This window comes from Monodelphis domestica, chromosome 2 (genome assembly GCF_027887165.1).
Source record: "Monodelphis domestica isolate mMonDom1 chromosome 2, mMonDom1.pri, whole genome shotgun sequence".
NCBI classification, from domain to species: Eukaryota; Metazoa; Chordata; class Mammalia; order Didelphimorphia; family Didelphidae; genus Monodelphis; species Monodelphis domestica.
In genome coordinates, this window is record NC_077228.1 from 235126754 (window position 1) to 235154650 (window position 27897).

Here is a 27897-nt window from a genome sequence, read left to right on the forward strand (position 1 = left end):
ATCTCACCTACATAGTGGACACTGGAAACACAATGGAGTAAACAGAACTCAATGAAAAAAGAAATATAGAAACCAAGTCAAAAGATGGAAAAATTAGAATAATGTGAGATATCTTTTGATTAAAGTGGCTTAGATAGAAAATATATTACAGAGGTTGGATTTTAAATCTTCCTGATTCCAGGCCTAGCACTCTATTCACTATACTACCTAGCTGCCTCCTTAATGATGGGGAAAAGGAGCAGTTTCCTATTTCTAGGAACATTTGTGTTGAAGTATATAGCAAAAGCACATGGCAAAAAAAAAAAAGATGTGTTTGGAGTTGACTTGAGAAGGTCCTGTTCAGGTATTTACTGGCTGTATGATCCTGAACAAGTCACTTAACCTCTGTTTGCTTCGGTTAATATCACCTACCTCCCAGGTTGTTATGAGAATCAAATCAGAGAGAGAATAAGCATTTATATAGTGCCTACTCTGAGCCAGACACTGTGCTAAACACTTCTAAAAATACTGTCTCAGTTAACCTTTACAACAACTGTGGGAAGTAAGTGCTATTATCAACTCAATTTCACAATTGAGGAAGCTGAAGTATACAGCAGTTAAGTGACTTGCCCAAGGTCATAGAGCTAGGCAGTGTCCTGGGCTGGATTTAAAAATTCTTCCTGATTCAAACTGGTGCCACCAGTTGCTTCTATGAGATAATTTGCACTTAGCAAAGTGCACATAGCAGATGCTTAACAAATGCTTGTTCCTTTCCTTTCTTCAACCTGTTCCTTTTATCATCACCACTCAGTAACCTCTTTTTATCCCTGTTCAGTTTTTTCCAGATAACTATTAACTCTAATTTTTCTGACATTTCATTCACTTCCTATACTTCTTTCTTATTTTTTTTTGTTTGTTTAATTCATCTAGTTTTGATTGGGGAAAGTTTAGGTCCCCCACTAGTATGGTTTTGTTATCTATTTCCTCCTTAAGCTCTTTTAGTTTCTCCTTTAGAAATCTGGATACATAAATGTTTAGTATTGATATTATTATTTCATTGCTTATAGTACCTTTTAGAAAGATGTAATTTACTTCCTTATCTCTTTTAATCCGATTGATTTTTTACTTTAGCTTTGTCTTTGATATCATGATTGCTATACCTGCTTTTTTTACTTTAGATGTTGCATAATAAATTCTGCTCCAGCCTTTTACATTTAATCTGTGTGTGTCACCCTGCCTTAAATGTATTTCTTGTAAACAACATAGTAGGATTCTGGTTTTTAATCCATTCTGCTATCTGCTTCTGTTTTATGGGTGAGTTCATCTCATTCACATTCAGAGTTATGATTACTAACTGGTTATTGCTCTCCATCTTATTTTCCCCTTTTGACCCTGTTCTATTCCCTTTCACTCGGTTCCTCCTCACCAGTGTTTTGCTTTGTATCACCCCTCCTACTTCTCCAACCCTCAAATTACTTCCACCTTTCCTTGTCTTATTGCCCTTCTACTTCTCTGTAGGTAAGACATAATTCTATACCCCAATGAGTATATTTGTTTTTCCCTCTCTGAGCCAGTTATGATGAGAGTAAAGTTTAAACATTGCCCATCAACACCCTTATCCTCCCCACTTCATAATGGTTTTTCATGTGTCTTTATGTAACATAATTTATCACATTCTGTCTCTCCTTTCCCTTTTTTCTCATTCCAATTGTATAATTGAAAATCTGCTACCCTAAAAAAGAACTACATTTCCTGGGAGCCCACTGACTTCCTGTTGTTACATACTTCCTGTAGACAGAGGATATTAGTGAGTGGGAGGTCCTCTGGGGCCTCTTTGGGCATGCATGTGGGCAAGTATGGTGCTGGTAAGGCAGGTGTTTTGACCTGGTTGATCAGACATGGGCATGTGGTTGTGGTTTTTCTTTATTTTGCATTTCCTTTATTCCTTTATTTCTAATGATCATTAATAAATCTTTAAAACATAATATTTTTATTATTAATATTTAATTTTAATTTTTACATTGATGGTAACCACTTGGAGAAGGAATTCTCAATCTTTTTAAGATAGCCTAGATAAATTTTTTAAGCCCCAGATCCAGCTCCAGTCACAGACTGCTGGTAGCTGCTGCTGTATGTTCAGAACTCACAAACTTGGAGCCGATCTCAGGGCAGCTGGTAAAAAATCAGGGTGTGCTTTCCTTAGGCAACAATTAGCCTCCTAACTCCCTCTCTACATGGCTGGGGAAATAAGCATTTTACCTCAGGGGGGAAGGGGAAGGGAAGAAGGAAGTTACTCTTGCAAGCATGGCATACTCAATGAAAGAGCAGTGCATTACCTATTTCAAACATCTTCCAGCTTTAGGATGTTTTTTCATGAGTGCACTGATCCTTTCACTTATCTTGCCTGAGATTCAGGGGAGAAATTCATCTCCCTACAATCCTTTGCCATTTGGGCCTGCTCAGTTTCTAAGATTCATCCAGTTTGAGATTCCTCAAACCCATGTTTCTCCCTCGTTATGGGAAATACCACAGTTCTGACAAAAAGAATCTGAATGGATAAAGAAAGGAACCTTAAAGATACTGAAGGTAAAAATTTTAAAGCCATTTCAGATTCCATTGTTTTATGAAGGTCTCTGTATTTTATTGTATTTTACTGATGATTTGCTTTAAGATTTGATTTGGTTGGTTTTAAGTTCATGTATTAATTTGATTAATACTATTTGGTTACACTGAATCATTTTAATCTACTGTGTTTTAACTATTAGATATATTCTGTTACCTTTCCCCTATGGCTACCGAACCAAATGTTGTAAAATATTATAAAAGCACATAAACAGCTTCCCCCCCCCCCCATTTTGTATTTGTTAGTTGTCACATAGATGATGGATGGACTCAACCTGGCTAACAACCTTTGGAGAATTTAATGAGCTAAGAATTTAAATGGTAATTCTAAGAGGTCTTCAGAAATAATTTTAATTAACTAGAGGTTTTTGAATGGATGATTATCAAAACTACTTATATCATAAAGAAATGTTCTTACCAAGGTGTTTATATGAACCAGGAAGCCAAAAAGAGCTCCTCCAAAATTCTTCAGTTTAATTTACTTCCACCAGAGCAATACAGATTTCTTGGTGATGTTCTAGACCCAAATAAGCTTTACTTTGTTTAAAAATATATTTGCCAAGGTTGAAAGATTTGCTACGTCTGTAAAAATTGTGACAAATATTCATCAGTTCATAGGCTTTATGTTATACAGCAACTTATATGAAATATGATAGTGGGTTTGTTTGCTATTGCAATTAACTGGGTTATTGTGAATTTTGGGGACTTTGATATTTCTTTGAATGTGCATTATTTAGTGTATTACTGTTTTATTCTGAAAATCATTTGTACTCACACAGTGGTTAAGTTAAAAAGGAAATGGATCTCACTTTTTTGGTGAGAAACCTTTGTACTCTACCTCTCCATGTATGACAGAGTGTGTCAATGATTGTAAGCTATATAGTTTTGATTTTTAAAACTTTTTTATTATTGCTTTTGCTTGCATGTGCAATATATTATTTCAATTTTATTTTTTTCTCCCCTTTTTGTATTTGAAGCACATCACCACTATTAAGAAGATTTTCTTTAACTTTTTTGATTTCGCAATAATACAAGTTTAAAATACATTTGTCCTAATGTCAACACATACCCAAAAAGCTTTAGATTATAAAAATGATGCCACTGATTGTTTAAAAAAAAAAACCATTATGGGACTTTACTTATTGATTCTGTCTGATTCCAGGATAAGAGAATACAAAAAGAGCCATTGCATAGTGCCAAAGAAGCACAAAGCTATACTGCAGAGTGACAATTGAGCACAAGGTCAAAGAGACCAACCAATTCCAATGGGATTGATGAAATTTTGAGCCAAGACAAGAGGACTTGAACTTGTTTGGGGTTCAAGGCTATGGCTGTTTTGATATATGTCAAAGGATTCTACCAAGTATCTCAAATTTGACTCCTACCTGGCTTCTATAATCTAGTCCTTTCTTCTCTCTTATAGTATGACAACTTCCTGTAGTCTTGGCTGCAATTGGGTAAGTGAAATATTACTGAATTTATCCTACAGATTTGTGGGATAGAAATTACTTTAATTGGGCCCTGATTAAAGAACCTGTTATAGCTTTATTTTCCTTTACTTAGAATTTTTTCACATAAGACTTTGATAGTCTATATTTAACCCAGTAGGTCTCTTTCCTCTTTTATTTGGATTATTTTTTGGGTGTTTTTGATTTCTCTTTCCAATTGATTCCTAACCTTCATAACTTAGTCATGAATCCCTAAGTGATCCCTGTGTTTTTCAACACCCTCTTCAGGGGGGAATGTATTATTATTCTATAATGCAAAGTTTAAATTCTTTTGAGAGTAATTTTAGGTTAAGAAACATGTTACCTCTCTGAATTCAGAAAGTGAACTGTTTGGAGAAGGCACCATGAAGATGCCTCCACAGACCACACAATGCACCAGAAAATCCAGAGAATGAGCTATTTGCAGAAAGATGCCTGCAAAACCTACACTGCATCAAGAAGATCCAGAATGAACTTTGGGATGTGGTGATCTGAACTGTGTGGGGTTAAATGCATTTGTTTTGTATGTATACTCTTATGCCAAAGGGGACTGCCCCTTAACTGGATTTTTGTGCCTACCAATCTTGGGTTTGTTCTTTTCCCTTTTATCCCCCAAATTATTGTAATTTAAAAGTTGGTTATGTTTACAAGATTCATTGGAGAGTCTTCCATGGATCTCAGGGGGAATGTATGATTGAAAATATGTTACCCTAAAAAAGAACTACATTTCCTGGGAACCCACTGACTTCCTGTTGTTACATACTTCCTGTTGACAGAGGATATTAACAAATGTGTGGTCCTCTTGGGCCTTTTTGGCATCTGGCTCGATGGTAGTGAGTTGGATTTTCAACAGGCTGAATAGCCATGGGCACGTGGTCTTTTTATTTTGTATTTCTTTTATTCCTTTATTTCTAATGATCATTAATAAACTTCTTAAAATATAATGTTTTTATTATTCAGATTAAATTTTAATTTTTATACAATTTTCTTTTTCACTCCTTTCATCTGCTTATTGGACATTTTTGGAGACATCACAAACTCAACTCATGCAAAACAGAACCCATCATCTTTCCTCCAAGTTACACTTTTTTCATTACAAATTTATGTTTTATTAATCTCATCTGGGCCCTTACAGAAGCATGGCAATCCTTCCCTAATCAATTCTCTAGTTCCCTAATAACAATAGCTGTTCCAAACCTTCTTTTCTCATTTTAAGCATCCCCTACTACCTCTCCTGCCCCTCTCAGTTTATAATCTTACCTTATTTCATCCCCAAAATGGACACCACTAAGTAAGAGAAGCCCCCTCTTTTCCCCTTCTAATTTCACATTCCTCTGACATAATTTATCACTGTTTCCTCCTTCCTTTTAGTCTCTAGTGAAAAGGGAAACCTCTTTGGCAAGTTCAACCACACTATATATACTCTTTGCCCTATCTCCTCCAGGCTTTTCCAGATGACTGTTCCTACTATCACTTTTCCCCTAATCTTCAGTCTCTCTGTCTCTCTGTCTCCTGCCTACTTCCCTGTTGCCTCTAAGCATACCCATATTTCTCTCTTCCCTAAAAAATTGTCACTTACTCTCTAAGATAACTATTTTCTGGTATAGCATTTCCCCTTCTCTGCTAAACTCCTTGGGGAAAATGTTTCTGTACACAGGACTTCCACTTCCTCTTTTTCTTCTTACTCCAAGCCTTCTGGAATTTGGCTTCCAACCACATTATTCAATCAAAACTCTCCAAAGTTACAAAAGATTTCTCTATTGCCAAATCTAATGGCAATTTTCTTTTCTCAGTTCTCTTTGTTTTTGAATTCTCCATAGCATTTGACACTGTTGATAACCTTCTCCACCTGGAAGTCTCTCTTCTCTCAGTTTTTATAATGGAGCCCTCTCTTGTTTATTTTCTTACTTATATGATCGCTCTTTTTCAGGTTCCTTTGCTGGATCTTCTTTTATTACACACCAATTATTAATTTGGAGTATCCTTTGAGACTCTATCTTGCACTCTGTACTTTTTCTTTTTTTTTTCCACTTTGTGATCTCATGATCTCCTATGGGTCCAATTACAGCCAATTTACAGATTATATATCTAGTCCTAACCTCTTTCCTGAGCTTCAATCCCACATCACAAGCTTCCTATTGGACATTTCAAACTTGATATCCCAAAGACTTCTTAGGGTCAACATGTCCAAAGCATAATTCATTATCTTCTTACTTCTAAACCTTCCCTTTTTTTAAACTTCCCTATTACTATCAAAAGCACTACCATCCTTCCAGATACCTGAGTTTACTTTCTTGTGCCATCCTGTATTTCTCACTTTCATTCAACCCAAATATCTAATCACTTGGCATGCTCCTCCTTCACAGTTTCTCATATGTATGACTCTTCTAGCCTCAAAACAGTTACCTCCCTGGCTCAGGCTCTCACAACAATTATTCTAATAGTTACCCTTTTTTCTCCCTTTCCTATCTTATAATTGATACTAAGTATCAGTTTCAAGGCAGGAGACCTGGAAGGGTTAGGATTAAGTGATTTGCCCAGGGTCACAGAGCTAGGAAGTATCTGAGATCATATTTGAACTCAGGTCTCCCCATCTTCTGGTGCTCTATCCATTGTGCTACTGTGAATTTTAAGACTACTCCACCCTACTTTAGAAGATTTGATTTAGCTATTTCCTGATTTGTAACAATGGAGATACTTGGTCTAATAGAATCAGGTCTTGGGAACTCTATATTGCTCCACCCTACTTAGTTTAACAAGGTCAGGAATATCTGTACCTATACTCAAGGATTAAGTATATAAGACAATGGCCTTCAACAGACATGTGCAGAAACAGCTGACAGACCCCTAGACTGTCCTAAGTCAAGCTAAGCTAACATTGGTACAGAGAGAGCAGGAAAGTGACATAAAACAGTTTATATAGGGCACATGACTTCCTCTCTTCGCTCTCTTTCCCCGGAAAAGTGGCTCTGGCTGGCAGCGTGCTAAGCGTTGCGACATCTTGTGTGGTGGCAGTTATTTGTCTGGGTTTTGGCGGTGAGTTTGCCCTTGAGCTAATTCAGGTTCACGCATCTTGGCTGAGCCCTCTTGGAATTCAGGCTGATTCATTCCTCCTTTGCTCTCCAAAATCTTACCTTTCTAGAGCCTCTAATCTTCCCCCTGGCACAAGCCAGGCAGGAGAAATCCTACACCCTTTCCTTCTCCCTTCTTCTTAATTTCTTTCCACTATATTAATTAAATCACCATAAATTTCCAGCTGACTTGGGTATTTTTTTATTTGGGATATCCATGGTGACCAAATAATTAATAAAGTTTAGGTCACAACACTAAAATTATCCTTTATACTACCTAACTGCCTATATTCTAATAGCTTTCTAATTTACTTCATTACCTCTTCTCTCCTCCAATTCATCTTCTATACAGCTGCCAAAGTTTTTTTCCTAAAGCATAGTTTAGCCTAGGTCTTGCTTCCTATGCAGTAAACATTAGTAGGGCCATATTGCTTCCAGGATCATATGTAAAGTCATCTGCTTGGTATTTAAAGCTTTTCACAACCTGATCCCCTCATATATTTCCAGGTTTCTTATACTTTACTCTCCTCCACGAACTCTATAATCCAGCCACACTCATCTACTTGCTGTTCCTTGCACATGATACTATTTCTTGTGGCCTTTCCTGGTTGACTCTATGCCTAAAATGCTCTTCTTTAGAAATAGTAAAACTATACTAGTGGGAGACCTGAACCTTTCTCTATCAGATCTAGATAAATCAAACCAAAAAATAAATAAGAAAGAGGTAAGAGATGTGAATGAAATCTTAGAAAAACTAGAGTTAATAGATATATGGAGAAAAATGAATAGGGACAAAAAGTGCAAAAGAACAGAAAAATAATAGACATAACTTTTCAGATCATAATGCAATAAAAATAATAATTAGTAAGGGTACATAGAGAGGCAAATCAAAAATTAATTGGAAAATAAATAATATGATTCTTCAAAATTGGTTAGTTAAATAACAAATCATTGAAACAATTAATGATTTCATTGACAAAAATGACAATGATGAGACGTCCTTTCAAAATCTATGGGATGCAACCAAAGCAGTACTTGAGGAAATTTATATCCTTGAGAGCATATATTAAGAAACTAGGGAGGGAAGAGGTCAATGAATTGGGTGTACAAATTAAAAAAACTAGAAAGTGAACTAACTAAAATGCTCTTCCTTGTATCTCTCCATCTTTTAGAATTTCAGGCTTCCTTCAAGACTCAGCTCAAACACCAAGTCCTATAGCAGATCTTTCCCATTCCTCCCAATTCTTTTTCCTTCAAAGTTACCTTCCATCTCTTGGCTTTGTCTCTCATAGGTGCCTATTTATTTGCTTGTTTTCTCCCCCATTAGAAATTAGAATTTCTCCCACAGATTCTCAATTTGCTTTTCTTCATAACCTCAGCATCATCACAGCATAAGTCACTCATACATAAGTCCTTAATAAATATTTGCTAATTGTTTGCTTTAACCAAAAAAAAAACCTTATCTTTTCCTCCTGGTGCTGCCTACCTCCTGCCTTGGCTACCAATTGGTCAACAAGCATTTAGGGATTTACTATGTATCTGGAATTGTGCTAAAAGCTAGTGAAACAAATAGAAGCAAAAAAAAAAAAGAGGAGAATAGGCCTTGCCTTCTAGCAGCTCACATTCTAATGAAGTAAGACTACATATAAAAGGAAACAAAAAGGTGGGTGGAATAGGGGTATGATGGAAAAGTAAGAGGTAATGAAGCCAGATAAGAAATAGCAAGATGACTGTCCTAGGTGCCCTCCTTCAATGAAGGAGCCTTACAATTAGAGGGTGAGGCCACAGTAGCTGTTGGTATTTCTGAGATGTGAATTCCGGGGCTATAATGATTTTAGGCTCAAGAGTTTTCTAGGGCACATTGGAGAAATCTGGATGAGTACAGTGCTCTGGCCTTCCCTATTCCATTCTTGGAGTAATTTGGAATGACAAACTAAAGATGCCTTCCAAAGAATGTACTTAAATCTTAAAGTTATTAAAGAGTGTCCAATCTGTACTATCTGCTTTTACATGACTAATAACAATATTTACAAAACATTTACCTTAAGGTTTGCAAAGTGCTTTACATATGCTATCTCATATTATCCTCACAACAATCCTAGAAAATTGGTGCTATTATCCATTTTACAGATAATGAAACTGAGGCAAAAAGTGATAAGTGCCTTGTCTAGGGTCAGATGGCTTGGAAATATCAGCAGCAAGATTCAAATTCAGGGATTACTGACTCTGTAGAGTCCACACTGCAATGTTCGTGGCCCTGAGTGCTGAGGTACAATGGTACAACATTTTATTCACACATGACCATGTATCAGTTATCATTGCCCAAAATGATATTTTTGTGTATGCTTGGAAATGGGAGATGGATAAGGAGTTCCTCTTGTATATTAAGTAGACAAAAACAGGAAGGTATTTAACATGATCTTTAATGATGGTGGAGAATTTTATGAACCTTGTTCACATCAAAAACCTTTATCTCTTTGGAAAGACCTACATGAACTGATGCCGAGTGAAATAAACAGAACATTGTATACAGTAACTGCAATAATGTGGAATTATCAACTGTGATAGACTTTGCTAACAGCAATATAATGATCCAGGACAATTTTAAGGGATTTGTGAAAAAGAATGCTATCTACCTCTAGAAAAAAACTGTTATGTAAATAATAAAAGTATAGATGCAGATGAAAACATATGATTTATCACTTGTTTATTTGGGCATGTGTTTTGGAGTTTTGGTTTTATAAGATTATTCATTTACAAAAATGAATAATATGGAAATGTGGTTTGCATGACAATACATGTATAACCCAGACTGAATTGCTTGCCAGCTCTGGGAGGGGAGAGGAAGGAAGGGAGGAAGACAATTTGGATCATATAACTTCCCAAAAACTTATGTAGGATTTTTTATTAAAATAAAAAATAACAAAAAAGAAATTTAAAAAACAAAGCAAAAATTTAAAAACCCTCTAGCTCCTGGAAGATACCAAAGGCATCTAAAAGTATCCACAATCAATATAAGATGAAGATCAATGGTATCTGAAGGAGGTGAGAATGTCCTTGGGAGCATGACCCCTCCAAGTCCCTCTGGTTTTCTAGTAAAGAACTCTGGTAGGTGATTGTAGGTGTGCCTATAGAAAGGGCTCTGTGTGCCCTTTTTGGCATATATGCCATAGGTTCACCATCACTGGTATAGACCCTTTGGGGTTTGGGGTCCTGAGTCATCACCACAGAGACAAATCCCATCAATGTATTGCAAGCCTCTGTGAGAGGTTTCAAGGTGACCATTGGGAATGAGATTTTTGCAAAAGAGGAAGAATCTATGTCACTATCACAGATTGTATACACACCATATTGGACAGGCCTTTTGATCAGATGAAGAATAATATCCTAATATGTGATATTTGATGTGGAAACAAAAGTAGTTAAATGAAAACACTGTTAAGAGGATAGAAGTGAAGTATTTAAGTAGACAAGAAGCCAGATCCTGCTGGTGGAAGTCTGACTCTGGTGGTGCTCTGGGTCATGCCACCAACTCTTTTAGCAACCAGATAGTGGCCCAGATTGAGCAGTGGACCCAGTAGGACAAGTGCTCTGGGGGGACGTAACATGTGCAAGAAGTTGGATAAGGCTGTGATGGAGGTTCTCCTTGGTAAGTTTAACATGACATTGACAAATCCCATTTCTAGGGCCTGTCCAAGGAAAGATCACTTCAAACTCGAACCCTACTGGTACTAGGATAGTCTGATCCACAGTTTCTGAGTGACCACATGCATTTTGCTGACTTCCCAGACAGCATAAAATGGCATCTGGTTTTGGAGACAAAGAGGATGAGTGGGGAAGGAAGGAAGAGTAATTAATCCTGCCAAACTGAATATAATTCCAAAGGGTAAAAAAAAAAATCCTGAGAAAGCCTGAGCTGGTAGAATCTTTGAAACAAATGTAAATAATAAGAAAACCCTAGTTTAGCCTCATTTCAGCCCCAGGGGCTGCTGGGAAGTATAGTTTGTTTAGGTTGAAAGAGAGGTTGAAGGGTGATAAGAGAGTGTGGAGCCAAGTGGTCAATGATCATCGGAGCTCTGGAATAGGGTGGAGATTGTTGCCAGAGGTGGAAGCTGATTGCAAGTGAAGGTGTGCGTTTTAAAATAGACCTAAGCCTGAGGAGACTCCATCTCCCAGGGCTCTCTATTGCAACTTCCTCTGACTCCTCCCACTTCCTTTGTGGGAGGTGTCAGAAGGAGAATAAAAGAGCAGAGAAGCATTGGTTTGGGCATCTTTTTCTCCTAAGCTAGGTGGAGAGCTTTGCTGGAGATAAACTTTCCCTGACTTTTCCAAAATTTCCTTTCCTAACCCTAAATAAACCTACCTAACTTTCTTTGGAGTCTAGCCTGATTTAATTTACTCCCTAGCCTACCTACAAGAGAACCTTGGTCAATTTTCCTACTGAGCAGGGGGGACCCCCGCCCCATCCCCAACCTTCCTTCCCTTCCTTTCTCTATCTTTTCCTCCTTTTTCCCTACCTTCACTGGCTAATTAATCCACTTAAGGAGTCACTTAATTAGACAAAATTAGTTGTTTGTTTGAATAGGGTCTGCCACTCATCATTGCTGTGAATTGATGAATTTATTTTCCCTCAACTTCCCTCCCCTCTTCCCTGTCCTTATCATTACCTTGGCAAACCCGCTGCACTTACCCTTTTTGGCTTCCTGCTCTTTTAAGCCTTGGATATTTGCTTTTTATATTGCTATAATAAGTTTTATCTCTAGATAAAGATAAGCTTACTTTTATTGTGAAATTAATAAGGGCCGTTACTATATGGAGAAAAGACAATGGTTATCAGTAATTTCCCTTCCACTTCAAAGTAGAGCAGAGAGACTGGTCAGTCTCTTTTTAATAGCTAAGGAAAGAACAAGACTTCTTCCCTAATCTGAGGACTCCAAATTTGCTAAATTCCAAGAATACATAGCAATATTCCAATATCCCAAGAATATATGGCAATTCCAACAATATATGGCCAAAAATATAGTTTCCTGAATTAAATAGAAGTGATGAGTAACTATGATCTTTAGATTTATCTAGTCCTACTGATGGATCGCTCTCCTCTTTCTCTGAATCTGTCTGTCTCTGTCTCTGTCTCTATCTCTCTCGATCTTGCTCTCACATTTTAAATGAGTAGCAAACTGACTTAATGATTACTGTTTTGTAGTATACTTTGAGATCTGGTTCTGATATTCTCTCCTTCCCTCTTTCCTTCATTATTATCTTTGAGATTTTTGGAGTCATATTCTGCCATGTAAATTTTGTTATTTTTTTCTAGGTCTAGTTTAGTTGATAAGCATTGATTAGAAAAATTACTTTAGGTAGTATTGCTATTTTTTATTATTAACTACTCACAAATAATTAATGTTTCTCCAATTCTCATTATTTCTTGACACTCACAACTCTCAGACTGGCTAATATGACAAAAAAGGAAAATGATTAATGTTGGAGGAGATATGAAAAAGGGATATGGAAGTTAGCAACTTCCTAGTATAACCAGAGATGGGCCAATGGAGCTTTGAACTAATACAATCATTCTAGAGAGCAATTTGGAACCATGCACACAAAGGGCTTGTGAAAAGTAAATCAAACTTTCTTTGTCTATCAATCAGCAACTTTTAAATTAATCAATCAAAAACTTAAGTACCCTTACCTATTACTTTACCAGTCACTAAGTATGAGATTTCACAAGTCACATGATAGAGTGGGTGACAATTCCAGAGGCTAATGCCCCCTGCCTTGGGCAGTGCTAGGCAAATTGAAAGACTTTGATCAGTTCCTGTAAAGTGGGGGAGCAACAGGAAGAGACTTCAAGAAAACTGCTTTAAAAAAGCCAGCTTGAGGATTCGGTCTGGGACTCTGCATCAGGTGAGTCAGACTGGAGGAGGAGACCTTTCCCTGGATCCTGCAGTGGTGAGTGGAGTGATTCCTTCCTTCTTCAGTTCTTCAATGAGGAGACCCTCTCTGCTCATTGGCACTTCAGTGGGACACTCCCTTCAGCATGAGTTCTGGTGATATTCTTTTGGCAGTCTTAGCCTCATGTGCACTGAAAGTTCTTGGTGGATTCTTTAGCATCTCCTTGCTCTTTGGATTTTGACTTTCTAATTAATTAGGATTTTGGATTCTGGTGAGATTCGCTTTGAGATATGCATTTGTGGTCTGGAGACATTAGGATTAAACTTATTGTATTTGTAGCTAGGCAGTACTTTCTGTTTCTTTATCTATATTTTTCCACTTTCACTCTTTCCACCTCTTTGTAAATGAAGCTGCTAAAAGTCATTTTGACTTAAGATGTAATATTTTTAAATCAATAACCACAATATTACTTCAGAATTCTCATATTTAGCATAAATTTTAAATTTTTAATTCTTATAGGCTATCAACTGTTCATACCCTTTGACCCAGCAACACCCCTATTAGGGCTATATTACAATGAGATCAAAGGGAGTGGGAAAGAACCAATGTGAACAAAAATATTAATAGCAGCTCTTTTGAGGTGGCAAAGAACTAGAAACTGAAGGGAAGCCATCAATTGGGGAATGATTGAATAAGCTATAGTATATGGCTATAATAGAATACTATTGTGTCATAAGAAATTATAAAAAAAAATGATCACAAAAAGCCCTGGAAAGAGTTATATGAAATGATACAAAATAAAGTGAGCAAAATCACTGTATCATTGTAACAGCAATAATATACAGTGATTAACTGTGAATGATGACTATTATCAGCAAAGCAAGGATCTAGAACAACTCAGAGACTCATGACAAAAAAAGGTCACTATCATAGAAGGAACTGATGGAATCTATGAATTTTTCTCTAGTGTAAGTGATATATGTCTTCTTTTTTAACATGATAAACATGGAAATATATATTATTTGGTAACACATGTACAATGTATATTATATTTCCTGATATCTTGGAAAGTGGGAGTCATAGAAGGGAGAGAATAAGGATTACAAAGTGTCAAAAAACAAGTATTAAAAATTGTATCAACATGTAATCTGGAAAAAAAATTAAAAATGTAATTAAAAAAAGAGAAAAGCACTTTCCTCATTACCACAAGCAACAACTGTTGCCCAACTGCCACCAAAAATCAGATAGACACAAGAGCCCTAGGAGTGCTAGCACCTCCACTGCTTGTAGCATAGTCCTGTTAGCAATCATATGGGAAAGCAACTCTTGTAGAAAAATGGGAAGACATACCCCCTCCAACTGCCAACAAATTTCCTCCTACAAGGGCAACAAGATACCCAGAGATAGCATTTGCTAGGCAAATCAAACCACTAATGCCATCCTAATCACCATCTCCCCTTCAGACAGCCTAGGAATATGAATCTAAGAGCCTTAACAGCAATGTTTCTAGCCTAGTCTCCTTAGCCATCATCTGGGGAAACAAACCCTGTAGAAATGCAGCCTCTAGAAGAAAAAGTACCAGGAATGTCATAGAAAAAAACACAGAACTTTTATCAAAGAAAAATTTTTTGTAAATTTCTATGAATAAGAGTTCAAGTACCAAAGGCCCACACTTAGGTTCAGTCAGTAAGTCAATAAGCTTTTATTATTCACATGAGAGTTGGCAGACTCTTCTATAAATTAGAGATCTTGGAATATAATATTCCAAAAAGCAAATTATATAACCTCATAGCCAAGAATAACTTATCTTGCACACCTGAATATAACTCCATAGGGCGAGAGATGTAACTTATAGAGAACTTTCAAACAATTCTGATGAAAAAACAACATAATCAAGATTTTTGAAATGCAAACATGAGCCAAGATAAATTTAGACATTTAATTTAGATGAACTGGAAGGCCCATTATGATGATATAATGCCAATATTTTAACAGGAAGATTAAAAACAAGTCTTCCTTCAGTCACTCAACATTTTCAAAAAATCTTTTGAGGGAGTTAAGCAAGAAAAACAGGAAACTTTGGAATGGAGTGGCTCAGTTCTGAATGTTTTAAGAGAAATAAAGGTAAAAGAAAAATAAGTAGAGTTGAAGGTAGGAAGAAAGTATATAGATTTTGGAGTGAAAATACAAATAAAAATAAAAAATTGCAAACATCCCCAAACTCTGATTTGGGAGAAAAAAAAGAAATAACTATGGGCATTCCTTTCGATTCCGAGATTAAAACAAAGAAAATAAATAAATGTGAAGATATCAAACAGATGGTAGGACTGAAATAAAAAGAAGAGCCTTATTTCCCAAAATGAGTATCCTTTTTCTTCTTTAATTCTCCTAGGATATTTTGAAAGCATTTTGATGATTATTCACAGTATGTACTTTTAAAGAACTCAAGAATGAATGATATCTTTGAAACTAATTATGGGGATTTTCTCAGTAGGGACTCTCTAGGTGGGATGAAATCCTCACTGCCAGGGACTAAGGTTATATAGTGGGGAAGCTGTAGCTAGAAATATTAGGTCAAAATTCTATCTAGAATTTAAAACAAACTTTGAAGAGAGCCTTTAGTTAAAAAAAAAGCAAGGACAAGATGTATTTTATAGGCTAGAATCTGACAGAATGCAACAAAATGTGTCTCTACCAACTGTCCATTTCTTCTTATAAGTAGTGGCAGTCCTGAATAAGAATCATTATATCACATGATAATTATTTTTGTATAGCTATCTAATTAACACATGCAGAAAAATGTGTGGAAGGGAAAAGGGGAAGGGGGAGACAGAGAGAGAGGGAGGCAGAGAGAGAGACAGAGACAGAGACAGAGAGAGACAGAGAGACAGACAGAGAGAGACAGAGAGAGAGAGAGAGACAGAGACAGAGAGAGAGAGACAGAGACAGAGAGAGAGAGAGAGAGAAAGAGAGAGAATTAGAAGGAGAAAGGGAGTTGGAAGGAAGGAGAGAGAAAAAAGGAATAATGATTCCATACATCAATGCTCTGGGAAAGTAAGTATGCCAATCTTCCAAGTAATGATGACTTTATATTATCATCTTTACTGTAGTGATAAAGAGAAACATTTAGAAAATCCATGACCAGCCCCACCCTTCCCAGACTAACACTGAATAATATTTCTGTATATTTAGGCTTTTGTCTTGGGAGATCCTACTATAGAAGGAATCAGAGTTAGTATCCTCTATACAATTGGCCCAGATTGGTCTTTAATTATGACCTATGCTGGTATTTGTAAAGTACCTCATGTTTCAAATTGCTTTAATTAGTTATACCATATTATTTAATACTTTGGTAGATGAGAATTATTCTTATGTTTAAAGTATTAATTTAGCATTTTCAAAATGCCAGGCATTGTGTTGCTGGGAATATAAATATGAGTAAAAAGAAGGATAGGCCCGTAGCTAGCTTATGTTATATAGCAAGGAGAAGACCACAGGGAAAAAGGACCAGAAAAGCAAGGTGGAAAGAAAGCTGGTGTCAAAAGCTAAACTGGGTTAGAAATGAGAATGGCTGACAGAGCTATTTGCTCAAGTGGAGGTTCTTTGGGGGAACCCACCAGTAGGGGGAGGAGCTACTAGGCTGAAGGCATTACCAGCATGAGAAAACCATTTGGTTATATTTAAGAATTAAGGTGGAGGGCAAGCAACCTCAGCAAGACAGTATATGACAAACCCAAAGATCCCAGCTTTTGGGACAAAAATCCACTATTTCATAAAAACTGCTGGGAAAATTGGAGGACAGTGTGGGAAAGATTAGGCTTAGATCAACACCTCACACCCTACACCAAGATAAATTCAAAATGGGTGAATGACTTGAACATAAAGAAGGAAACTATAAGAAAATTAGGCGAACACAGAATAGTATACATGTCAGACCTTTGGGAAGGGAAATACTTCAAAACCAAGCAAGAATTAGAAAGAGTTACAAAATGCAAAATAAATAATCTGGATTACATCAAATTAAAAAGGTTTTGTACAAAACCAATGTAACCAAAATCAGAAGGGTAGCAACAAATTGGGAAACAATCTTCATAAAAACCTCTGACAAAGGTTTAATTACTCAAATTTACAAAGAGCTAAATCAATTGTACAAAAAATCAAGCCATTCTCCAATTGACAAATGGGCAAGGGACATGAACAGGCAGTTCTCAGCCAAAGAAATCAAAACTATTGATAAGCACATGAAAAAGTGCTCTACATCTCTTATAATCAGAGAGATGCAAATCAAAACAACTCACCTCACACCTAGCAGATTGGCTAACATGACAGCTATGCAAAGTAATGAATGCTGGAGGGGTTGTGGCAAAGTGGGGACATTAATTCATTGCTGGTGGAGTTGTGAATTGATCCAACCATTCTGGAGGGCAATTTGGAACTATGTCCAAAGGGCGATAAAAGACTTTGTCTGCCCTTTGATCCAGCCATAGCACTGCTGGGCTTGTACCCCAAAGAGATAATGGACAAAAAGACTTGTACAAGAATATTCATAGCTGCGCTCTTTGTGGTGGCCAAAAATTGGAAAATGAGGGGATGCCCTTCAATTGGAGAATGGCTGAACAAATTGTGGTATATGTTGGTGATGGAATACTATTGTGCTCAAAGGAATAATAAAGTGGAGGAATTCCATGGAGACTGGAACAACCTCCAGGAAGTGATGCAGAGCGAAAGGAGCAGAACCAGGAAAACATTATACACAGAGACTGATACATTGTGGTACAATCGAAGGTGATGGACTTCTCCATTAGTATCAATGCAATTTCCCTGAACAATCTGCAGGGATCTAAAAAAAAAATACTACCCACAAGCAGAGGATAAACTGTGGGAGTAAAAACACCGATGAAAAGCAACTGCTTGACTACAGGGTTGGAGGAGATAAGACTGAGGAGAGACTCTAAATGAACACTATAATGCAAATTCCAACAACAGGGAAATGGGTTCGAGTCAAGAACACATGTGATAACCAGTGGAATCATTCGTCGGCTATGGGAGAGGGAAAGGCGGGGGGGGGGGGGGGGGGGGGGGGGGGGAAGGAAAAGAAAACGATCTTTGTTTCCAATGAATAATGTATGAAAACGACCAAATAAAATAATGTTTAAAAAAAAAAGAATTAAGGTGTCTTTTCTACCATCATATCACCCGTATGAGGGAAGTAAGGTGGCATAATGGATAGAGGACCAGACCTGGAGTCAGGAAGACTCAGCTTCCTGAGTTCAAATTTGACCTCCGTCACTTACTAGCTATGTGAGCTTGAGTAAGTCACTTAATCCCGTTTACCCCAGTTTCCTCATCTGTAAAGCAAGCTAGAGAAAAAAATAGCAAACCACTCTGATATCTGCCAAATGGAGTCTCCCAAATGGAGTCATGAAGAGTCAGACAAAACTGAAAAATGACAGAACAACAACTTAATCCAAAAGCATAAAGAAATTGATGTGTATTCTTCCTCTGCCTATTGCCAGTCCCCATACCTGAGTGCTTCTGAGATAGCGTTGTAGGCTTCATCTCGGTGTTTCATTCCCACCAAACTGGTTGTCCAATTCTGAAACAGATGCTTTTTCTCCAAGTTGATAGAATCTATTTCTGTGCAGGCCTGCAAAGACACAGCATCAGGCAATAGGAAATTTAGTTTACATTTAGAGTTTGGATATTCATTTTATCTAAGAACAAAGTCAAAATGAACAATTCTAGACTCTTACATATCCCACTCTCTTTTGTTTTTCCTTCCATATATGTCAAGACTCTTCATTTTTCCTTTTCTGGTTCATCAAAACCCATCAGGGCCCCTAATTGGTGGTGTTCTCCAAGGTTATGATCTGGGTCCTCTTATTTTCTCTCTATACTTTCTCTTGGTGACTTTATCAGCTTCCACAGGATTAATTATCACTTCAGTGAAGATTCCTCACAGATCAATTAATCTAATTCCAGTCCCCCCCACTCCCCACCCCCGGGCTTTAGTCCTGCATCATCATCTGCCTATTGGACATTTTGGGAGACATCACAAACTCAGCTTATACAAAACAGAACCCATCATCTTTCCTCCAAGCTATACTCTTTCCCCAAACTTCCTTATATTTGTTTAGGACAACGATATATTATTCCCCAGGTTTACAGCTTTGACATTTCCCTTAACTTCTCACTCTTACCCCACATATCCAATTAGTTAACATACCTTTCCATTTCTACCCCCATGAAATCTTTCATATCCAACCCCTTCTTATCTACTTATATGACTACCTAGTTCAGGCCCTCATATCTCTTGCTTAGATTATTTTCACAGCCTCCTAAGTGGTCTTTCTGCTTCCAGTCTCTCATCATTCTAATCCATCTTCCAAGGTGATTTTCCTTGAAGAGAGATCTGACTATGTCATTCCTCTGCATAATAAACTCTAGTGGCTTCATATTATCTTTAGGAAAAAAATCTAAGCACTTTTGTTTAGATTTTAAATCCCTACAAAGCCAAGCACTAGGTAATATTAGTATTTTCCCTTCCCATAATCTATGATGCAGTTAAACTGTCCTCTCTGATGCTTACAAGTGGCCCTTCATCTCCCATCTTCATGCCTTTGTACTGATCATCTCTCATGCTTATTATGCATTTCACTTCTACTTCAAAGAAAATTTCTCCAACTTTAAGGACTGTCTTCTTCATGAAGTCTTTATTGATCCTCTAGCTGCCCTCCCTCACTAATTACCTCTTATTTAATTACTTTGTACTTATGTTCTATTTATTTTACATATTCAAATATATGTAATTATGGTCTCCCCATTAGACAATAATCTCCTTGAAAACAGGAACTGTTTCTTTTCTGGTATTTGTAGCCCCAGAGCCCAACACATAACAAAGAATTCCTCTGAAAAGCAGACAACAGAATGTTCTAAAGAGCACAGTATATGGCTGTCAAGGTCCTTGGAATATAGACTCTGTCACCCAATGTTTTTCTATCCCTCAACTTTGTGTCATCTCCTAGTTTGATGAGATTGATGCCTTTAACCAAGTCACTAATAAAAATGTTAAACATCCCAGAGCCAAGGATAGGTCTCTGTGTTTCACCATTGAAGACCTCTTGCCACATTGACATCAAACACTAATTAGTTTTTAAACCATCTGACCCATTCCAAATTCAATAGTATTAGCATCTAATTCATGTCTCTCCATTTTTTTAATGTGAATAATATGAGATTCTTATAAAAAACTTTGCTAAAATCAATATAAACTATCTAAACAACTTTCTCCTTATTTACTGGTGTGGTCATATTACTTTCTTTTATTATTTTCTTTAATGAATGCTTATTATATGTAAGGCACTGTGTTAGGTACTGTGATAAAAATGAAGTTATTAGGTTATTCTGACATGGTTTGTCATATGGAAGAGAGATCTGATTCGTTTTGAGTGGCCCCTAAATTTTATTTTTTGCCATTTCCACTAATTGCTCCAGGTAGAAGTTGTAAAAAGCAAAATTAGGTTTGCAAATGAGGAAAAACTTCCTAATAATTAGAGCTGTCCGAAAACAGAATGGTTGTCTTTGAGAGGGGGTAAGTTCCTTTACTTGGAGATCTTCAAGTAGAAACTAGAAAAATGTGTTATAGTGGAGATTCCTTTTGAATATAGGTTATGCTAAATGATCTCTGAAACTCACAAATTCTGTAACACTGTAATTAACACATTTAATGAATGCCTATTATATGAAAGGCATTGTGGTAGGTGCTGTGATAAATATATATATATATATATATATATATATATATATATATATATATATAGCCACATAAGAGCTTACTATCTGATTGGGATGACAAAAAATAATTAAGACAATATATGTTCATGGTTTGCATGCGGTAAGGGACTTTTAGAAGTTATCTAATTTGGGGCAGCTTGGTGGCTCAGTGGATAGTGAGCCAGGCCTGACGATGGGATAGCCTGAGTTCAAATTTGACCTCAGACACTTTTCAGCTATGTGTGACCCTGGATAAATCTCTTAACCTTAATTGCTAGCCTTTATCATTTTTCTGCCTTGAACCAATACTTAGTATTGATTCTAAGAGATGTTACAGTTAAAAGAGTGGTTGCTTTAAACTGTGACTGCGAAAATAAGGCTTCAAGACTTTGAATTGCCAAAACTGTAAAGATAATTTTTTGTGTCTTGATTTTATATTAAAAATAAAGTGGTCACCATGGGAAAATTCCCCAATATTAAATATACCCAAGTCAGCTGGGTTTTTATGGAGATTTTAATTAATACAAATAAGGAATTAAGGAAAGGGAGAGAGAGTAAGAGGAAATAATGAGAAAAGGGCTAGGCCAGCCTAGGCTTAAGCCTTAAGAGAGAGAGATCAGTCAGTCTTTTATCAACTCATCACAAGATCCTTCCAAGCAAAACTCTAGTGTTCAGAGAGACCCTCCAGTATAGCTCAGGAAGCTCCACTTCAGCTTCCAAGGCTGAATTCCCTTTCAGCCACCGAGACAGAGACCAGCCTCCAATTCAGCTCCATAGCTCCACTTCAGCTTCCAAGGCTGAATATATTACCATTCAGAGGCCTTCTGGCCTCCTTTTAAAGAGAATTTTCTCCTATGTCACCTCCCCTAAGTTTTCACATCTACCAGTCACAGTAGACGTTTTCACAGGACTGACCATTCTTAATTCACACCTGAGTAGACTAAAACTTCACACCTCTTTTGTTAAGCTCGTCCCTTGCAAGTTTGCAAGTTGCCTGACCTTTTAGTGATTAATTTGACCTTCATAGGTACTTAGCACCCTTTTGTATTAGATCTAAAAATAGACCTAGTTTAAGGGCTTTACCTCACTATAAGTATGAATTAAGTACTTTTTCTTTGTTCAGTAAGGAGTTTACAACTTTCTCTTCCCCTAAAGTATGTCTAAGTATGGGTGGAGTAATGTTAGAGTTCCTACCTTCCTGACCAAAGTCCCTTCATTGTTTTAAAATGGGGAATGGTCCTAATCAAATGTTCTAAGGTAGAGTCTGAGAATTTTTAACATTCACAAATCTGAGAAATTTTAAGATTCACAGAAAGAAGGTGAAGATTTTAAAAAATGTCATCTAATTCAATCATTTCATTTTACAGATAAGGAAATTGAAGCCTGTAGAGGTTCAAATGATCTGCCCAAGATCCCAGAAGTATCAAGTAGAAGAATCAGGATTTGAATTGAGGACTTCTGAGTCTAAATTCAGTGCCCTTTCTAAGAACCACATTGTTTTAAGATAAGAGCCATAGACAAATTAGAGATTTTAAAGAGATATCTGATCTCCTCTTACCTCAGCCACTGCCTGTCGTATCATTTTTGTGTCTTGAGTTTGGGCACCTAATTGTGCTTCATATAGAGCAATTTGCTCTTCTAACTGGTTAGCAGTCCTGGTAAGCCGGTCCACAAAGAGATCCTGAAAAATTAGAAGATACACAATATAGATGTATGTTCTAAAGGAGTCACTGAATCATCAAGATTCCAAGTAGGGTTAGAATGTAGGTAAGAAGGAACATTTAATGTGGGATGTTTGTCTCACATCCATCAAACAAGATAGTACAGTAAAATCAATAATTCTTTGTGGGAATTGTGTTATTAGTAAACTTAATAAGCTTTCCTTAGTAAATTTCATACAGGAAATACTAATGGTTACATATATGTTCAATTTGTCAAATACCTGTTTTTTCTTCTCAAGTTCTGCATTTTGCTTCTCAACTTCAGCCTTCTTTACCACCTGTTTCATTATACTGATATCATCTTGTACATCCTGGTCTATATTCTGCAGATAGAACAGGCGCAATGTCAAGGATTCCATCTCAGTTTGTAGCTCAGCCACTGAAGAGAGAGAATATGAATGTTGTTTACCAGGGCTTAACGGTATGCCTTTTCCCTGATGTTCTAAAATCAAGAAGTAAAGAACAGTGGCTTTTCCGACCCTCCAATCCCATAGGGATGAGATGATATCCTATTATTTAAATCCAGAAGTCTTGTCTTGGCCTTCAGAGGTCTTATTGTCTAATGAAAGAGAAGCAAGTATAATTTAGCCCCACAAAATAAAACATTCCATTTTCTATGGTTAGAGGAGCTCCTTCCTATATCTGAAAACACAATGCTTTAATTTTACAATGCTTTAATTTAATTTTAATTTTATTCCTCTTTACTGAACTCTTGGAAAATCTAGAATTTTGACATGAAAGTATTTTTTAAATGAAGTATTAGGATTATTTACAGTGGAGAAACATTTATCTTGGAGCAGCAAGGCTGTTCAGTGGATAAAGAGCCAGGATTGGAGAACAGGCGATCCTGGGTTCATATCTGGTCTCAGGCTGCATGACCCAGGACAAGTCACTTAAATCCAATTGCTTAGCTCTTACTGCTCTTCTGCCTTGGAATTGATATGGATTATAGGACAGAAGGTAAGGATAAAAAAAAAAGAAAAAAACATTTATCTTGACACGGGGTAGGATGTGGTGGTATCATATTGTGAGAAAGTTGATGAATAGCTTTATCTAGGCCTTGCCTCTGTCATGCTTTCAACTTTAGTTTCAGATTCAGAAATGTGACATCATCCATTTACCCAGACATAATCAATCAATCTATCAATAACAATTTGTCAAACACCTTTTCTGGGCCAGGATCTGTGATAGACACTGACCAGAGCAGACTCTGGTGAATGTATTCACACTAACCCAAATCACCAAAGATTGATTTGCAGCCTACAATGCCAATTTGTTAAGTTATAATCACAAATAATGCCTGTTTGACTCTGGACACTCTAGGCTTTGAGCCAGAGGAATGAGTTAAGGTGTGCTTGGTTCGACCTTGTCTAGGCAAGCTAGTACCAGAAGCCAACAGTCACAATTTGGGAACCAAGACAATAAGGCAAATGAGATATACTAGAAATGGTTGTCATGGCCAAAGCTGAAACCTGAAGTGTCAGATAATTCTAATAAAATATTATGATTATAAATTATTATATGTTAAATATTGTGCATATATATATATATATTTACTTATAAATATAGAACAACATATAGTCCCTGCTCCTGAGTGGTTTATAATCTAATGGGGAAGAGGAAAATAAAATAAATGCATGGGTAGATTTGCTAAGAGATAATTTGTATCTGAGGATTAGAGAAGGTTTCATAGAGAGGTAGTATCTCTGCTGATTCTTGAAGAGAAGTTTTTAGCAGGCAAAGATATGGGTAGGGAAACCATTCCAGGAATGGGGTATAATGGTCACAGGGGCATGAAAGGACAGTTTAACTTCAAGTGCTTTGGTTAGGCTACAATATAGCATGTATGAAGGGAAGTAGTACCATAAAGTTGGACAGGTAGGTTGGAGATGACCAAGAAAGCAAATTATCAATGAGAAAATTGCAGCATAAATAATCAGAACAAAGCATATATATATTCTTTGGGGATATTTCTATTAAGTGATGATAACTATATATTGGTCCTTCTTTTATAGAGAAGTGGCTATCTTAAAACCAATGCATCCCATCCTTCTTCTCTGGATGGTGTGAGATAAATACTGAAATTATTACCCTCTATCTTTCCTTTTCATAGGATCCATAATGATTATCTATATTTCTATATGACCTATTCACTACAATATTGTCTTTCATTATGACTGATGCTCATAATGTGGCAATTTTCAAGTTTATTATTTTACTATTTTAGGTTGATTGTTTTCTAAGTGACATTCTATTTGTCATCAGAAACTTGTCTTCAACTCACACTTAGGATGGATTAATTCTGATGAGGTTTCCTTTATTTATTTATTTGTTTTTAATAACCCTTACTTCCATCTTAGAATCAAAGCTATGTATTGGTTCTAAGACAGAAGAGTGGTAAGAGCTAGGTAATGGGGGTTAAATGACTTCCCTAGGATCACACAAGTAAGAAGTGTCTGAGGTCAAATTTGAACCCAGGACCTCCCATCTCTAGACCTGACTCTCAATCCACTGAGCCACCCAGCTGTCCTCAAGGTTTCTTTTAAACAACTAATCTCATCCTTAATTTCTACAATTGAATTAATCCTTTGTTCACAGAATAGAGGGGATTGTGTTTAACACTTTCACAAACTCAATTTTCTTTGTTAACAAAAGATTAAAGACAAATAGTAAAAGATTATTTTTAAAATACTGGTAAAAGCATTAAAAGAATGCATACACTTTGATCCACCAATACCACTACTAGGTTTGTACCTCAAAGAGATAATAAGGAAAAATACTTGTACAAGAATATTCGTAGCTGTGCTCTTTGTTGTGGCAAGAAATTGGAAAATGAGGGGGTATCGCTTGATTGGGAAATGGTTGAACAGATTGTGGTATATGAGGGTGATGGAATACTATTGTGCTGTAAGAAATGATGATCTGGAGGATTTCTATGTGAACTGGGAGAACCGCAATGAACTGATGCAGAGTAAAATGAGTAGAATGAGGAGAACATTGTACACAGAAAGTAAAACATTGTGGAACAATCCATGTAATGGACTTTGCTGTAGTAATGCAACAAGCCAGGACACTCCTGAAGGACTTATGGGAAAGAATGCTATTCACACAGAGAAAGAACTATGGGAGTAGAAATGCAAAAGGAGAACATATGATGTCACTTATCACATGTATATATGGTTATGTGATTTAGGGTTTAGGCTTTAAAAAAATCACTCTATAGCAAAAAATGAATAATATGTAAATAGGTATCAAGTGAAACAAATACTGTTAAAACCATTATGGAAAGCAAAGTTGGAATTATGTAAATAAAGGGATTTATATGTCCCTTTTATCCAGAGATCCCATTACTAAGTTTATAGTTCAAGGAGGTTATTGATAACCACAAGCACACTAAAATATTTATATCAGCACTTTCTCTGATAGCAAAGAATTTAAAACAAAGTAGAGATGCTTATCAGTTGAGAAAAAGACTAAATAAATTGTGATATGTGAGTGTAATTGAATTTTTTAATGAATGATGAAATTTTACTGTGAAGTGACAAATGTTATGAATACAGAGAAGCAGAGAGCTACATGAATTAAGGCAGAGTGAAATAATCAGGGCCAGAAAAACAATATTTACACATGACTAAAACAAAGGAAACTGAAAAAAACACCACAATTCTCCAATCAAAACTGAATCTTGCAAAAGTACATAAAAATAAGTATGACTGGAAAGATGAGCTATGATATGACAGCCTCTTTGAGGAGATGAGAGGTTCACAAGTGTTGTACCTTGTACCTATTTCATACTTTTTTCGTTGTTGTATTGATATATTGATCAGTGGTGCTGGATTTTTCTTCGTTTCCTTTTTTCTCTTTTAAAAAATGCTGTTTTGAGGGACAGCTAAGTAGCATGATGGCTAGAGGGCCAGGCCTAGAGTAAGGAGGATTGGGTTCAAATCAGACCTCGGACACTTCCTAGCCGTTTGACTTTGGGCAAGTTATTTAACCCTGTTTGCCTAGCCCTTGCCACTATTCTGTCTTAAAAGTGATACTAAGACAGAAGGCAAGGTTTACAAATATACACAGATGTATATGGGATGTGGTCCTGATTTGTTGGGCATGCATTGCTTAATAAATTGATATGCTCAATAAGCAATATATTAATTTAAATAAATTATCAAGTACTTACTTTATGTCTGAAACACAAGAATGTGGTTAGTTTTAATTTATAAGTAAATGATAAGGAGCAGCTAAGTGTCTCAGTGGATAGAGAGTCAGGCCTGGAGATGGGAGGTCCTGGATTCAAATATGGTCTCAGACCACTTCCTCTCTATGTGACCCTGGGCAAGTCACTTAATTCCAATTATTTAGCTCTTATTATTCTTCTGCCTTGGAACTAATCCTTGCTATTTGTGTTAGTACTAAAGTTTTACTCTTAGAACTAAAACTTACTAATATTTTAAATTTTGGTTATAAGATGATTGTCAGAATTATCAAGAAGGCAATAGCAGGACTATTTCTTTCTGAACAGGAAATTTCCCTACCTGGTTAATGACTATCTGATTTGCTATCAACATAACATATGTCTGGAATCAAATAAAGTTAGGAAGTTTTTCCCTTGAGGTCCCTTGAGGGGGGGGGGTCTTGATACTATTATTTTCATTTCATAGTAAATGTCTATAATAAGGGCAGGTAGACAGCTGAAGTTTTGTAAATACAAGACTAAATCTATTAAATAATAGATTGATGCTGGAAAATCTCTGAATTACTAGAATAGAATGCAAATATGAAAATTCCTAAAATTTTAATCTGGATTTGTGGCCAAATTATAATATAGGAATGATATCTTTTAAAAAGAGAAAATAGACAAAGTAAAAAGACAAAGATGGTTCCAACTCAGAGGACAGTGAAGTGAAAACACTTACTTCAGAAACAGCAAAGGAATACAATAAATGGCCTCAAATTCAAAAAGAACTTTTGGAAGAGCATAAAAAAAAGACCTAAAAAAATGAGAGAGGCTGAGGAAAAATTAGAAAAAAAAATACAAGCAAATTAAGAAAATTATAAAAGATCACCCAAATGATAAAGGAAATCCAGAAATTCAGAAAAAAAATAACTTATTGAGAACTAGAATTAGACAAGGGGAAGCTAATGATTTCCCAAGACAATAAAAATAGTAAAGCAAGAATGAAAGAATAGAAAAGAATATGAAACATCTTGTGACTCAAATAACTGACATGGAAAATAGATCAAGGAGAGACAATATAAGAATAGTTGGATTCCCAGAATGTTATGATTAAAAAAAAAGAATTTAGACATCATACTCCAAGAAATTCTCGGATCAGAGGGTAAAGTGAAAGGAAT

The 27897-nt window shown here is 36.3% G+C and overlaps 1 protein-coding gene across 2 annotated transcripts in view; it reads right to left on the minus strand.

Moving 5' to 3' along the window:
* The window catches only part of CCDC40 (coiled-coil domain containing 40), a 120593-nt gene that overhangs the window by 56268 nt on the left and 36428 nt on the right, over nucleotides 1–27897 (minus strand). For both annotated transcript variants that reach the window (XM_001380200.4, XM_007482905.3), the window contains exons 8-10: nucleotides 22767–22924; nucleotides 22383–22505; nucleotides 18577–18698 (exon numbers count right to left, since the gene is read on the minus strand). In XM_001380200.4, the coding sequence (XP_001380237.3) occupies nucleotides 18577–18698; nucleotides 22383–22505; nucleotides 22767–22924 (403 nt within the window). The remainder of the gene's footprint in view (nucleotides 1–18576; nucleotides 18699–22382; nucleotides 22506–22766; nucleotides 22925–27897) is intronic.